At 36.2% G+C, this 14,610-nt stretch overlaps 1 protein-coding gene across 1 annotated transcript; it reads left to right on the forward strand.

Moving 5' to 3' along the window:
• Positions 1–5,555: 5,555 nt before the first annotated feature.
• On the forward strand, positions 5,556–14,263 carry LOC113084274 (putative fatty acyl-CoA reductase CG5065; the record flags this gene model as incomplete). Its single annotated transcript, XM_026254810.1, has 2 exons — positions 5,556–6,185; positions 13,955–14,263. Coding segments are annotated over exons 1-2 (391 nt in total), but the record flags the coding sequence as incomplete, so codon positions are not given.
• Positions 14,264–14,610: the final 347 nt, after the last annotated feature.

The following is a 14,610-nucleotide window of genomic DNA, read 5'->3' on the forward strand; positions in this document are numbered from 1 at the left end:
CGTTCCATTTTTTTTGTTGAGAATATAAAGGCCCATAGACTCTGAAATGATCATTCTAATGGTTGCGATGCTTTATTTTTAATGGTTATACTATAGGAATTTTAGTGTAGTTATTGCTTCTGAGAAGTCTTCAGTCAGGCAAATTAGATTTGATAAGCGATTTCAATATAATGTCAGTGAATAGATAAGTGAAGCGAATGACGTACTGTACTTGTCGTATCTGATTGGCCGAATGAGGGCGCCATTGAAACACTAAAAGTACTTGCAATGACATGATTTGACCAGCAGAGGTTTGTGAAGAGTGCTTTGAATGAAATCTGATCCCTTGATATGGGTCAGGTGTACAACTAGACAGCACAAACCTCTTTATTTAGCTGCTTTGCATTTAATTTTCAAAACACTTCAGATGTGATCCATATTTCATATCTCAGATCAGATCTTGAGTGGGATGTTTAAGGAAGTAGTCCTGAGGGTGTAATGAAAATATGGGTGTGAACGTTATTACTGAGAAAATGTTTCTGCTATAATTGCACCTTGAGTACATGCACATAAACAGGTGTCCATCCTTGCGGTCAATGCACTTTTGACTCCCATTTGCTCATTTAGTTTATTATACGCTAATGTCCAGACCTACGGACACTACGCTAACATGAAGCTCAATATATCCCCAGGTAGGACCCACAGCTGGGCCTGCAGTAACAGGTCTGTACTAGTATGGTGCAGAGATGCTCACAAGTCTCTGAGCTAGAGTCCAAGTCAAGTCTCAAGTCTCTGAGCTCGAGTCCAAGTCAAGTCTCAAGTCTCTGAGCTCGAGTCCAAGTCAAGTCTCAAGTCTCTGAGCTAGAGTCCAAGTCAAGTCTCAAGTCTCTTTATTATATTAAGTCTCTGGTTATAATAAATGTTGCATCACGTACAGCGACCCATCCAAGCTGCTTAGAACACTGCATAGCTATATATAAGGAATTCAAAGCATGTAATATGTTATTATGACAACTCTATCTATTAGCATACAATATCAACTTTGATTTTGGTATATAATCAGTGTAAACAGGCTATTGCAACATGCCAAAAACACCAAGAATGCTTTACTTTTAAGTTAATATCTGTATTTTGCATTTATGGATTCAGTAATGGCCTTCTGTCTGTCCTGGCTGTATAGCTGCACACCTCTTGTCTGGCTTAAGAATGAACAAAGCTACGCTGACTTATGTTATTCATACAATACCTACTCACAAATAAACATCAAAAACAAAGCCGGCTGCTATGAATTTCTGTGCAAAACAGCTTTTACTACAAACACTTCCACACAAGAACATTGTTTTCACACAAGAACATTGTTTTCACACAAGAACATTTTGATAGAGAACCAAAAATATTTAAAGTAGATAAAATTAGAATAAATAAAATGGAAATGTCTACATACTATTACTACTGTAAACTTTGCAAATAGGACATCAGCCCCTTCAAGTCAATGAACAATAAGAAAGTGGGCTGCAATGAATATCTGTGCAAAACGTCATGGCTCCGCTCCTACCCAATGACAGAGGCACGCAGGTTTTTTTCCACTGGAGTACTCACGTGAAGGATGCGTGCACAACTAATAACTAATATCATCACGCTATAAAGGGTTGGCCTGCGCTGGGTGCGCCCCTCCCCCTATAACTGTTCTGTCTCGCGGAGGAGCTCATTTGTGTGCATCTGTATGAAACACGCGCTCTGAAACACGCATAGGAAAAAAGAGCGACAGAAAGAACGGCTCCCCTCCAGCCGTGACTCGGCTCCCATCGTTCATGTTTATGAGCCGTTCAAAAGAATCGGTTCGTTCGCGAACGTCACAACTCTAACAGCGAGCTCATCTGACGTTTACTAAAAATTAACATTGTTCACGAGTCCCGGAGCTCGAGTCCGAGTCGAGTCTGAAGTCTTTCAAGGACGAGTCTCAAGTCGAGTCTGAAGTCACTGTTTGTGCGACTTAAGTCGCACTCGAGTCCGAGTCTCAAACTCGAGTCCCCATCTCTGGTATGGTGTGCTTCCTTAAAGTAACAGTGCAGGCGTGTTCCTCTTTAGAAGATCATCAAGTAAGCGCCCTCATTCTGAAGCACACAGTTGACCTTGTTTGTGTGCTGAAGAACCTTTCCAGCTGACAAAATGTTCTGAGAACACGTGTGTGTGTGTGTATTAATATTGGTTATATTAATGTTACAGTAACATTCCATTTCGTTTTTGCACACATGGGAATGTTACTTATAAAGGTTTTAAAACAGGAATGTTCCAACTAGAATGTTGGAACTAACCCATAAAAAAGTTTCTTGAATTAATAATGTTAACGTGCTTAATAATCATTAAAAACCAGAGAACATTGAACAAAAGTTCTATTGGCGTTACTGGGACGTTTTCTAACATGTAAATAAAGTCTAGACTCAAGGAAGCCAGTTGGTAGCTTTCCGTTTGGTTAAATTTATTTTCGAAACATGATTCTTCCTTTAAGAGATAATAGCTAAAATTATATCTCGTTGAGAAATAGAAAAATATCTCCAGTTTTATTCAGGGTATGTGCTTTATTAAATGGTCTTGTGGCCCTACAGAAACCGTTCAGTCAACTTTGTCAGTTGTTCAGTAGCGTCTGTTATTGACGCATCGTTTCCTCTCCTCACTCATCCAGTTTGTTTTCCGTCATGTTGTTTGGAATTCCGCTATGATTATCATGCAGGTCTTTTGCATAATGTGGTATTCCAGTTCTCACTTTATCTCGGATTGTTTGGATTGCCGACAACGTAATGGAATTAGAAAACATTCGGGCAGCAGACAGATTTCAGATAAGACCTAAATACTGTAGTTACACCATTATACCATTATACATTATACTGCTAAGAGGGAATGCTTTCTGTACTTTCTGGCAAGTTTCAAAGTTATGAAGAAATGTTCTTACGGGAACATTATAGGCCTATTAGTATATAAACTTGTCATGTATAGAACTTATGAACATTTTGGTGTTCATCAACGCATTAGGACTGTCTAACCCTTCAATAAGTCTTCTGTTAGAAATGAAAGCCACTTTCGTTTTCTTAAAAACCTATGGAATTTATTCACGTAGTGGTTTCCGATATACAAAAAACATTAATTCCGACAAGTCCTGTATGAGGAAGTGCAAAGCTAAACACTTCGTTTTGAGTAGAAAGAGTATTGAGTGGTTCTGTGTGGAGTCACACCCACTACACACACACACACACACTCGTGTCTCCATCAGCGCTGCGCCAGAGGCGCGTTCACTGCAGCTCTGTGTAGCGCGCACGCAAAAGAGAGACGCGCTGCTGCGGCTCGGAACATCTTCACCGGCGTGATTCATGATCAAGGTAAGGCAATATATAATGCTTTCTGGTTTAGGAACCAAATGTACCTTCACTTTTAATCCCGGATGTACCGTTATAAAAGAAAACCCGTCGCGATGTGTTGACGCATCCTTGAGGAAAAGAATGTGCTCAGTGTGTTTAATCATGACGGTCTGGATGCGTTCACGTGTGCTTTGAAAATCGATCGAGGTTGTTTCGGATCTGTATTCTTGAAGGGTGATGGATGTAAAATCGACCCGGAGCAGTTCTCAAAGCCTATGGGAGGACGCGTTTTCGTTGCGTTCCATTCGCTGTGCGTCATACTGGCATCTTTCACCGCTCCGTTTTAAGATGATGTGTTAAGAAGTACAACTTTGATCATCGAAGCGTTTAGTTTTAGATTATTTGAGAAACCTGCACGCGTTCTGTCCGCGCGGCTCGCGACGCGGGTCTGTCGCCTCCGAGATGGACCCATCATCAACGGCCACGCCGCTCTCACTAAATAATCCCAAAGCAGAGGTCTTGTTTCTTACTGTGTTTCATGTCACATCAGTGTTTAAATGTGTCTGCTGCGGCGGGTAAAGCGGAGAGAACGGCTGAGCGCGCGGCGCCAAAGCTTCAGTTCAAATGTTGCTGTTAGCACAAACGATTCTTGAATTGCTGAGGTTTGGCGCTAAGAATCATTCTTTCTTGCTACATTGTTGCACTTGAGCGTCAATCCTTTCCGTCTTTTTAATCTCAGAATCAAAAGAAAAACCGCTTTTCTCAAAATGTGCTCAATCGTTACATTGACAAACAATTATTTTAACAAATAATTTAAGTTTAGCGGTCCCAGCTAACATATGTTCTAAGAACGTTTTTTTTTTAACATTCCCATTAAGTTATAGGCAAACGTTATTTCAAAATAACGGGGGGGGGGGGGGGGGGGGGGGGGTCATTTGACCGTTAAGGGAATATTCTGTTGTATTACTTTGCAAACATTATGGGAGTGTAAACTACTTTTGAATGTTCTCTGAACATTCTGAAACAAGTAGCAACATAAAAAAACGGGAAAATAATGTTACGTTTTGAGAACATGAACATTGAACCAATATTATATTAAAGTTACTGGAAGAGCGTTTGTTCATGAACTTGCCAGAACATTCTTTAAACATTATAGAAATGTTATTTTTGAATGTTCTCTGAACGTTCTGAAGGTCAAGTCATCATTATTTATATATCGCTTTTTACAATGCAGATTTAATCAAAGCAGATTTACAGTATTAAAAAGGGAAATAGTGTGTCGAAATAATGTTCTGTTCTCCTCTGGCCAGCCGAAACTAACAGTTTAATTCTAGGCTGCAACAAAGACTGCAGAGGAATCGTATTCCTTTGGTCTTGTCCTGATGGTCATCTAGGGGACGAGTAGCATCGTTTTCACCCAAAAACGGGAAACGTTGTATGTGTTTGCCTGGTCGTTTACACTACAACATCGTTTTGGGTACTGAAAACGCATATTTTTGAAAAAGGGGTTTCAAAATGCAAGTTTCTGAAAACCCCACGATTATCGATTCTATGTAAACCCCCAGTGTGGGAATCTTTGAAAACGGTGACGTCATGCGTAGTATATGTTAGCAAAGACTACAGAATACCCAAAGACATGTCAGTCGTATAGTTTTGAATGGGGAAAAATGCAATGTTAAATGTGGCCGCTCAATCGCAGGAAGCCCCGCCTTCTGGATGAAAGAGTCAATCGCTAATCGGTAAAGTTAGTAAGGGAATCGATTCCAATTCCTGATCCTGGAATCGATTTTTTTATTATTAAAAGGAACCTAATCTCACCATGATCACTGCATAGGTCGTAAAATGTATCCTTACTATAATATGAAGCTGAAAAAATGACGATAGGCTACAAACATTTCAGTTTTTTTCAGCTTTGCCCGTGAAATTAGTCATAGCCTTATGAATTAAATCAGACATAAAGTGTCTAAAATAAATGTGCACAGTTCAGCTGAATGATGAAGTTTACTTTGTATACAAACCGTACACTGAAACTAAATAAATAGAACATTAATGACTGATAGATCTCATTGTTTCTCTGTCAATCAGATGCGCTCTTTGCCACCGATCTATGTTCGTGATGTATTATATATATATATATATATATATATTTATATATAATTTAAAATATTTTATCTCACAACTGTTGTAATTATTGCTTAGGTGAATTGTGCTTCTGAATTTGACATGTATTTAACATGCTGAATACACATTTAACATGCTACATTTTTTACACGTTAAATACGTGTCGTTTACGTGTTTAAAGTGTTGTTGACATGTAAAAAAAATTCATGTGTTTTTGACCCTTTGGGCCTTCCATAGTGTGGCGTGCACCTGCTCGTACAAACGTCTGACTAAACACGAGTTATTTTTCACGCCTTGTGCTTAAAAGTTAAAATATACATAGTTATGTGTCAAAATCATAGACTGTAAAAAAACATGGATGTTGTGTCCGTGACGTCACCCGTAGACTCCTGATGAGCGTTTTTGAAGCTCAAAGTGGGCGGAGCGGCCCGTCGTCATCTTGGCAGCATGTAACTGCGCGTCACTCCCGAATAATTGAAAATGGGCTAAAAATTCACCCCCTTACAGTTGCACGAAGGGCGAAATTAACTATATAGACCAGTAGTTTTTGAACCAGGCTGTAAAGGTTTTTTTCTGTAAAGTTGGGAATTTTAACATGGAGAGTCTATGGGATTGACTCCCTTTTGGAGCCAGCCTCTAGCGGCCAGTCGATGAATTACAGTTTTAGTCACTTCCATGCAGGCTTCACGAGAGAGAGCAGGAGGTTGCCACTCGGTCGAAATCCCCGTCTTTGTGAGTATCCTCGTCAACACAGTCATTTGTGTCTTACATGGACGTTAATATTTAAAGATAAAGCATGTGTAATAGTAGGCTATGTGAAACATTTTAAAAAACGCAAGGGAAAAACGTAAGTTTTTGACTACATTGTTGTTTTATAAACGTAGCCTGAAACAAACTGCAACATTTTTAAAACATTAAATGAACATCCAGCCAATACTTCAGGGGAAAACATGTAGCAAAATGTTTTGTGCTAATGTTTTGAGAACATAGTTAACTTTAAACAAATGTTCTATTAATGCAGAGAGTTCTGAGAACACTCCCTGTTAACCACGGCTTGGGGGTGGACATGGTTTTTGAAAGGTTAATGTACAGTAAATTACACTAGTTATTTATCATACATTAGTTGATGCCTCAAGGTACATTTGCTGCTGTAGCTACATTAAACAGAGACCGTTCGATAACATACTCTCTCACATGCCATTATATATATAGAGACTGAGCTGAAGTACAGTAGAGATATGCCAGCAAGTTCATATGGTCACAGCATGTACGTAACACTTTGCGATCTTATAGAGCTAAATATGACGTCTGGACCTTGACACTGATACTGCCGAAGACAGACAGACAGACAGACAGGGCCATCTGCAGACAAATAATGAGCCTCTTTTATGCAATCTGCCTGTTGCTCGTGGCATTTTAAACCAGTTTCTCACCATCAGTTCTGCATTGAGGGAGTTTTATTCTAGGCCTGGTTCTGATGCACTTGTTTGTTGATGAACTGATCTACGTGTGACCTTTAGTTTGATCCGTGCGCTCCACAGTGCAGGATCAAGGCGAGGATGTTGAGATTAGGGCTGGTTTGATGATCAGCAGGCCTTCTTGGGTCACACTGAGAGCAAATGCAGGAGCCGTATATTTACACACATGAATCTGTGGCATTCGCTGTGAAAACAGACACGCAATTAAACAAACCAGACTTCAATCTCACATCTACGCTGTGAGGATGGTCATGCATAGCTTTAATTTACACACAACCAAAGACTAAAATCTGAGCTTGAACCAGGGTTATTATGGGTAATTAAGTAAAACTAAAAGGTTTACTGAAGTAAAAACTGAAATAGTAATAATAATAATACCTGAATGAACAGTAGGGTTATTTGACTTAATTAAAACTAAACCCATAATTGAAATGAAATAGAAATATATATCTATACATATACATACATATATTTCAGGTATAGTTGTTGAGGCAACATTTCTCCATTTTCATTTAAGTTTAACTTGATTTAGCAAAAAAAAAAAATTTAAATGGATATAACTAAAACAAAAAATTAAGGTGAAATTAAATTTCTTACATTTATAAATTTGATAAAATGTATATTATATATATTTATATAATGTATTAATTGTATAAATAAAATATTAAAGCAAACTATTTAAATAATACTTCAACTGGGTTATTAGTTACCTAAAACTAAAATGAACCTAAAATAATGTACTTTAAAAAAAAAAAATAGATCTAAAATAACAAACTTTTATTTTGGCAACAGTGTTCATGTTTTTTATGATTTTTAGTTTGTCTAAAACTGAAAAAAAATACTATAGTTTATGGAGATAAAAAAAAAACGCATCAAGTTCACTTGAACTAAAAATAAAAAATGAAAACTAAAATATAAAATGAAAACTAATTACAATTATTAATAAAAAGTGTAAAGATATTTAAATGATGCAAAAAAATTAAACTGCAATTAAAACAAATTAAAACTATATATGGGTATTTAAAAAAAAAAAAAAAACTAATACAAATGATCAGAAACTAATAAAGTTTATAAAAACTTAGTTGACGTGATACTGAAATAAGACTATTATTTAGTTCCTTCAGTGATGGCCTGAAGTTATTCACTGAGCATGTAAACCCAGCCCTGGTTTGATCATTGTGTTCATGCCACAGCTTCTATATTTACACTGCACACTTCTCCTGTTCTCTTTTACTCATAATAGATTTTGTAGTCATTTTAACTGTGTATTTCCCTCTGGACTGGGCTAGAATTAATGTGACTTGGAACTGCTATTTATACTACAGGCCTAATTATCCAGAACACGTCTGACAGAAACCCTACACCAACAATCCACTGCTGCCCTATTAAACAGGTGAATGATTGAATGATTTATAGAAAGTACCCATTCAGTCATTCCTTCTTTCAGATAAATGTTTACTTTTTCTGAAGAAGCCGTGAGTGTTGAGAAGTTAAAAGATAGATATCATTGGTTGATGTCTTTATTTTTATGCTTGGCAAAGCAAGGTATTTTTGTGAGTGTCCTATATACCACACAGCTTCACATCAGTTTCTTGCAGAAAACTGTTACTTAATAAAAGTGATGAATGTGCATGTTTTCATGTAACACAATACATCCATAACCTCAAACAGACCTGCTGACTCTTGTGGATGTGGGCCAGTTTCATCTGTAGTGTCTGATGGTGCTAAAATGCTTTAGGATTGATTTCTAAGAACGTGTGATTTACAGTCATCTCTGTAAAGTCTGTAGCCTCAGGTGAGTGTTTCTGTGTTTGTTTGACTTTCATGCCTGGAGGCATCTTGAAGCGTTGCATTCTCTGATGTGAGGACGCGGATGTTGTGTCGTTTCCTTTGGCATGTTGCGAAGTTGGTTCCTGTTTAGAAAGGATTTGGGACCATTCCAAAATGTACTTTAAGATTAGTCCACGAAAACTAAATGAGTACTTTCTGATTAGTGTACAAAAATATCATTTATATACACTTTAAGATTATTGTGCACAAACATTTTACATACTTTATGATTAGTGCATGAAAGCAACATTTTACAGACGACTTAGTGCTCATTTTACATAATGCACGAAAATATTTTAAATACTTTCATTAATGCACAATAACATTTGACATACTTTACTGCACAAAAGCAACATTTTACATGCATTAAGATTAATGCATGAAAACATAATTTTACATGTTAATTGGTGCACGAAAACAACGCTTTACATACTTTTTCTGAAGAATTGTGGGTCGTTGCTGTTCTGAGCAGTAGATCAGCTGGAATATGAGCGTCAGATGCCATTATTGTCCGTCTCTTGATGTACGTGGAGCAGTGAGTGCTGGAGTGATGCATTGACTAATGATCTGCTGTCAGTGCTCCCAGAGGATGTTCAAATCACTCAATGTCTCTAATGTGACTAATGGCAGTAAATCAACATGCCTACTGTGCGTAGTATTAGTTCAGAACCTTTTGAACTTATGAAAAATTATATGTTTGTGTTGAAATGTATTACTTAAGATGTATGTCAGACTATAGGCAATCAAATCCATTGCTGCTTTTTGCTTACTTGCATTTTCCCTCCAAAATGATGTCACATGCTGGAGCATGATAAAGGTCTCACAGTAGGGCTGGGATAAACGATTATCTTTTAAACGATTAATCTAGCGATTATTTTTTCGATGCATCGATTAATCTAACGATTCATTTTTTCAGACCCATTCGATTTCGATTATCTCCCCATTAATTGACTACTAACAATTTATACATGTTGATTTACATATCTGAATGAAAAAAACATGAATTCCTTAACATTGCAATATATGTTTATTGCTCTTAAAATTACAAAATAAAACACTAAGAATGCATTACTTTGCACTTGTATAGAGATAGCATTCAATAAAACCTTGAAGCCTTGAAAACACATAGCTTACTGAAAACATATGGCCTAGCTTACTGAAAAAAAGTTCTTTCAGATGAAAATAACAACTTGATGTCTAGCATTCAATTTTTTTTATTGAATGCAGACATCAAGTTGTTGTTATTTTTTGGTCACCCAAAATACTTGTATAGAACAACTGAAAGAATACAGTAACCCATGTAAGCTTGAGGGCTTTAAGCTAATACAGAGAGTGTTTTTCCAAAAAAAAAGAAAAAAAAAATAACAGTGGGAGCCAGCAGCCTGTCATGGAGAAAAAAAAATCTCTGAATGCTCCACGTGAAACTTTGACGTTCTGCCCTTTTTCTATCGTGTCTAATGATTTTGGTTATTATGCACGAGGGAGAGAGAAAGAGAGAGCAAGACAGCGCTCGTGTAGTTTGGAGACTGTGAGTGCGCGAGCGCGCGTGAAACTTTGGTGATTCGCCCTTTTTCTATCGTGTTTAATGATTTTGATTAATAATATGCACAAGGGAGAGAGAGAGCAAGAAGCGCTCGTGTTGTTTGAAAACTGTGAGTGCGCGCGCACAGCCGGGGCTCTCTCTCGTACGCGCCCTGTCATTCTACATCACTCACCGATCAAATAAGACTTTGACAGCCGCCAAAAAAAAAAGATCAATGCAGAAAAACCCCTGGATTGGTTATATAACGTTGGACAGAATGTTGATCCGGCCATCGCGTATATTCAGCGCACATAAGGTAAACGTTTTGCAAACGACGAATCGATGCGTATATTTTGCGTCAAAATACGTCGACGTCATCGATGACCTCGAAGCGTTGTCCCAGCCCTATCTCACAGTCAATCATTTTATTGTTACATTTAAAATGCAGTTGGTTTGTTCCTTATGTGATGTATTTGCTGAAACATTGTTTCCTTTGTTTTGACTTTGATCTCATGTCAAACTTTGAAAAGATTTGTCCAAGTTTAGTTTTTGATATTCTTAACCCCACTTTTTGGGGTATATTTTGGCTATAGATCACATAAATGTAATGTATGGCGAGTGAATTCGAACATACTCTAAATATTGCTGTATAATTAAACATTTAATAGCATGACAAAAATGGCATCTGAAAGTGCTTTTACATCATTCACAGAGTTGTCATATTGTGTTAAAACAAATTAATACCATTTCTATATTTAAAAATGATGCAGCATACACTAAAATTAGACACGTATGATAATGCAATGAAAATGATCTCATCTCAGTGACAGGTGTCACCAATCACTTTAGCTTAAGCTCTAACAATGTCAAAAAAAAGACAATACATGTTTTTTTTTTAGCTTTTATGTCTTTACTGTCACTTTTGATCAATTTAATCCATCCAAGCATTAACCAAGCATCTGAATGGTAAAGTATCTCAATATATCTGAAAGCCTCTTCCTGTTTGGGTAGGTTGTTTCCTGTGGATTGATGTGTAGTTTGTTTTAACTGGTTTCTAGCCGCAGACGGGCTGCGCTGAGGTGTTGTTTGCTGGTGAAAGTGATTGTTCGTTGGGTTGCATCATGGTTGTTTCTTCATTCCTGGAAGCGAGGCTGAAACAGACACTTCTCAGCAGATCGTGTTGCTCTCGTCCACACTTCCTGTAATTCAAGCCCAAATTAAAGCGGTGCATTGTATCTGGACTGGATCAGATCGCAGCTGGAATATAGCTCGTGTCTGACACTGTATAATAAATCCCTGGTGTAGTTGACGTCCAAGTCATAGCCGTGTTCGTGTGTGTTAAGGCTCCACGGGTCACCTGTTTGCTTTCTGGGTGGTGGTAATCCTATACTGAGGACTGTGTGTGTGTGTGTGTGTGTGTGTGTGTGTCATGATTGAAGAGTTGGCTTCCTTTGAATTACACAAAGTTGAATTTGAATGGAATGGGCCACACACCCATCTAGAAGGTGTATTGGAATGACAGGAAGATGAATTTAGCACGCTCTTTGTATTAAAATGCATAATACAATTTCCTTTTCGATCTCCCTGTGACACTGAAAGCTGGCAAATACACATTTGCCTAAAGTTCTTCAAAACAGTGCAGGAAAGAGGATGTTGTGTCACGCTTCACACCTGAAAACCTTCAGAAACGCTCGGGAGGAACTGATCTACTTCTACAAGTTTCCAAACTGAGCTCCACACATCAACTGTGATCAAAACACAGAAGTGTGCAGAACTGTTATCTGTTTGTGAATCAAGGATGTATTCAAATAATCAAAAGTCAAAAGACATTTATAATGTAATAGAAGATTATTTCAGATAAATAATGTTCTTTTGAACTTTCTGTGCATCAAACAATCTAGAAAAATATGTATTACATTTCCTACAAAATTATATAATAATCAGCTATTTTCAACATATCAGTTGTAATAACATTTTATATTTTTATTGTATTTTTTTATCAAATAAATCTCCCTTACTTCAATACTCTCTCTCTCTCTCTCTCTCTCTCTCTATATATATATATATATATATATATATATATATATAGTTTGTATGTATGCATGTTTATTTTTTATTTATTCTTAAGTATATTCATTCATACATATATTTATTTAGCTTTATATATTTTTTATATATTTGTTTATATTTAAATAATATATTTATTAGTATTTTTATATTGCATTTATATAATTTATATATTTTATTTTATGTGTTTATACAATATCCTCCAGTGAAATTATCTATTTGTGTAATATTATCCAATGAAAGCATTTGCCTGAACTAACTCAAACTTAAGCAGTCCATTGGTTTTCTGATAAGAAAGTTTGCTTTGAGTTGTTTCTGCTCTATCAGACGTCAGTCTCTGAGTGTGTGTGTGTGTGTGAGTGTGTGTGAGACAGAGGTGTTCATCCTCTCTGACCTGCAGCTGCTCGGTCCGGTCAGTCATGTTCTCAGTGTCCCGTGTGATGAGGAGATCACGAGGACAGATGAGGATCCGTCTGAAGCGCAGGCTCGTATCAGTGATGTAATGAGACGTATATCACTGCAGCAGAGCTCGATTCACTTCAGTCCGGAGGAATCAACTGATTAAAACACTTTACTGTCTTCATTTGATTTGTTATCCAGTTGCAGTTTCAGTGTATATGTGTATGTACAGTATGTATACACACACTGTTAAAGAGGACATGTCAGCTGACATCATTTAAAACCATTTCAGTTATATTATTATATATATTTATTTAAACTTTTTTTATTTTTAGCATTTATTTTGAGTCTATTTATCATGACTATAGTTAAAAAGAATAACATTTATTAGTTATGTAGAAAGGAAATTGTATTTGTTTATATAATCTATATATATATATATATATAATCTATATATATATATATATATATATATATATATATATATATTTTAATTAAGATATTTTAACCAAATAATCATTATAATATAATATTAATATTATTATGATATGTGTATATATATATATATATATAAAAATGTATATACATAATTAACTGATTGACTGACTGATTGTAGGATTATAAAATATATAATTTTTAGATATACTCATAACTGAAGTTAAAAAAATTATGGAATATTGAAGGGTTAAATGTAATATATTGCACATTTATTATTAATATTATATATAATATTTTTTATTATTTTTTTTACATTAATGACATATAATTTAATTTCTTGTGTAATGTTGTGTTGTCTTGTTGATTCTTGTAATAGCAGCAGGAGATACTCTTTCTCTTCTAGTGTGTGTGTGTGTGTGTGTATGTGCGTGTGTGTGCGCATGTTTTTGTATCATATCAGGACACAACTCTGTATAATGGCATGAGTATGACACAGGTATTACAAGGAGAGGGTGACTTATGAGGACATAACCCATGTCCCCATTTTTCAAAACACTTCTAATTCATACAGAATGAGTTTTTTTTTTGAGAAAGTAAAAATGCACAAAGTTTCCTGTGAGGGTTAGGGTTAGGTGTAGAGAATATACAGTTTGTACAGTATAAAAACCATTACACCTATGGGATGAACACACTTTACACAGAAACAAACATCAGGTGAATGGGCCGCTCATCCTCTCTCTCTCTCTCTCTCTCTCTCTGTGTGTCAGTGTTCAGGAGAAGCACTGTCGTCATGGCCTCGATCTCGAAGTGGTACGCGGGGAAGAACGTGCTGATCACCGGAGCCACGGGCTTCATGGGGAAGGTGCTGATGGAGAAGCTGCTGCGCTCCTGTCCGGACGTCAAGGCCCTCTACATCCTCGTCCGGCCCAAAGCGGGTCAGTCCATGTCCGAGCGCGTCCGGGACATGATGAAGTGTAAGGTGAGCACTCACAGGGTCACATTTATTCACCATCCTTCTCTTTACAACTTGGAGAGAAATTTTTTAAAGGTGTTTTCTGAAAAAAAAAAAAAAAAAAGTCAAATGCCCTTATTATTTTTAGGTATTTAGTATCAATATGACTTTTAAAAAATCTGTATTTCTCTATAAAATTACATACTATTATTATTATTCGTAATGGTTATGATTATTTTGACTGAATAATAATGTTAAAACAAATGAGATCTATTGTTTTTGTTAAAAATATAAATAGTTTACAATAAAATGGTTATCATTATTAATGTTAAATAGTGTTGTTATAATTGTTAATAATAATAATATTAATAATGCTGTTAATTCTGTATAAAAATATTGCTAAAAATTAGAATAAACGATAAAATGACTGATTATGATTATTATTGTTATATAATTTATTGTTTTTAATAA

Source organism: Carassius auratus, unplaced genomic scaffold, assembly GCF_003368295.1.
Source record: "Carassius auratus strain Wakin unplaced genomic scaffold, ASM336829v1 scaf_tig00039877, whole genome shotgun sequence".
Lineage (NCBI taxonomy): Eukaryota > Metazoa > Chordata > Actinopteri > Cypriniformes > Cyprinidae > Carassius > Carassius auratus.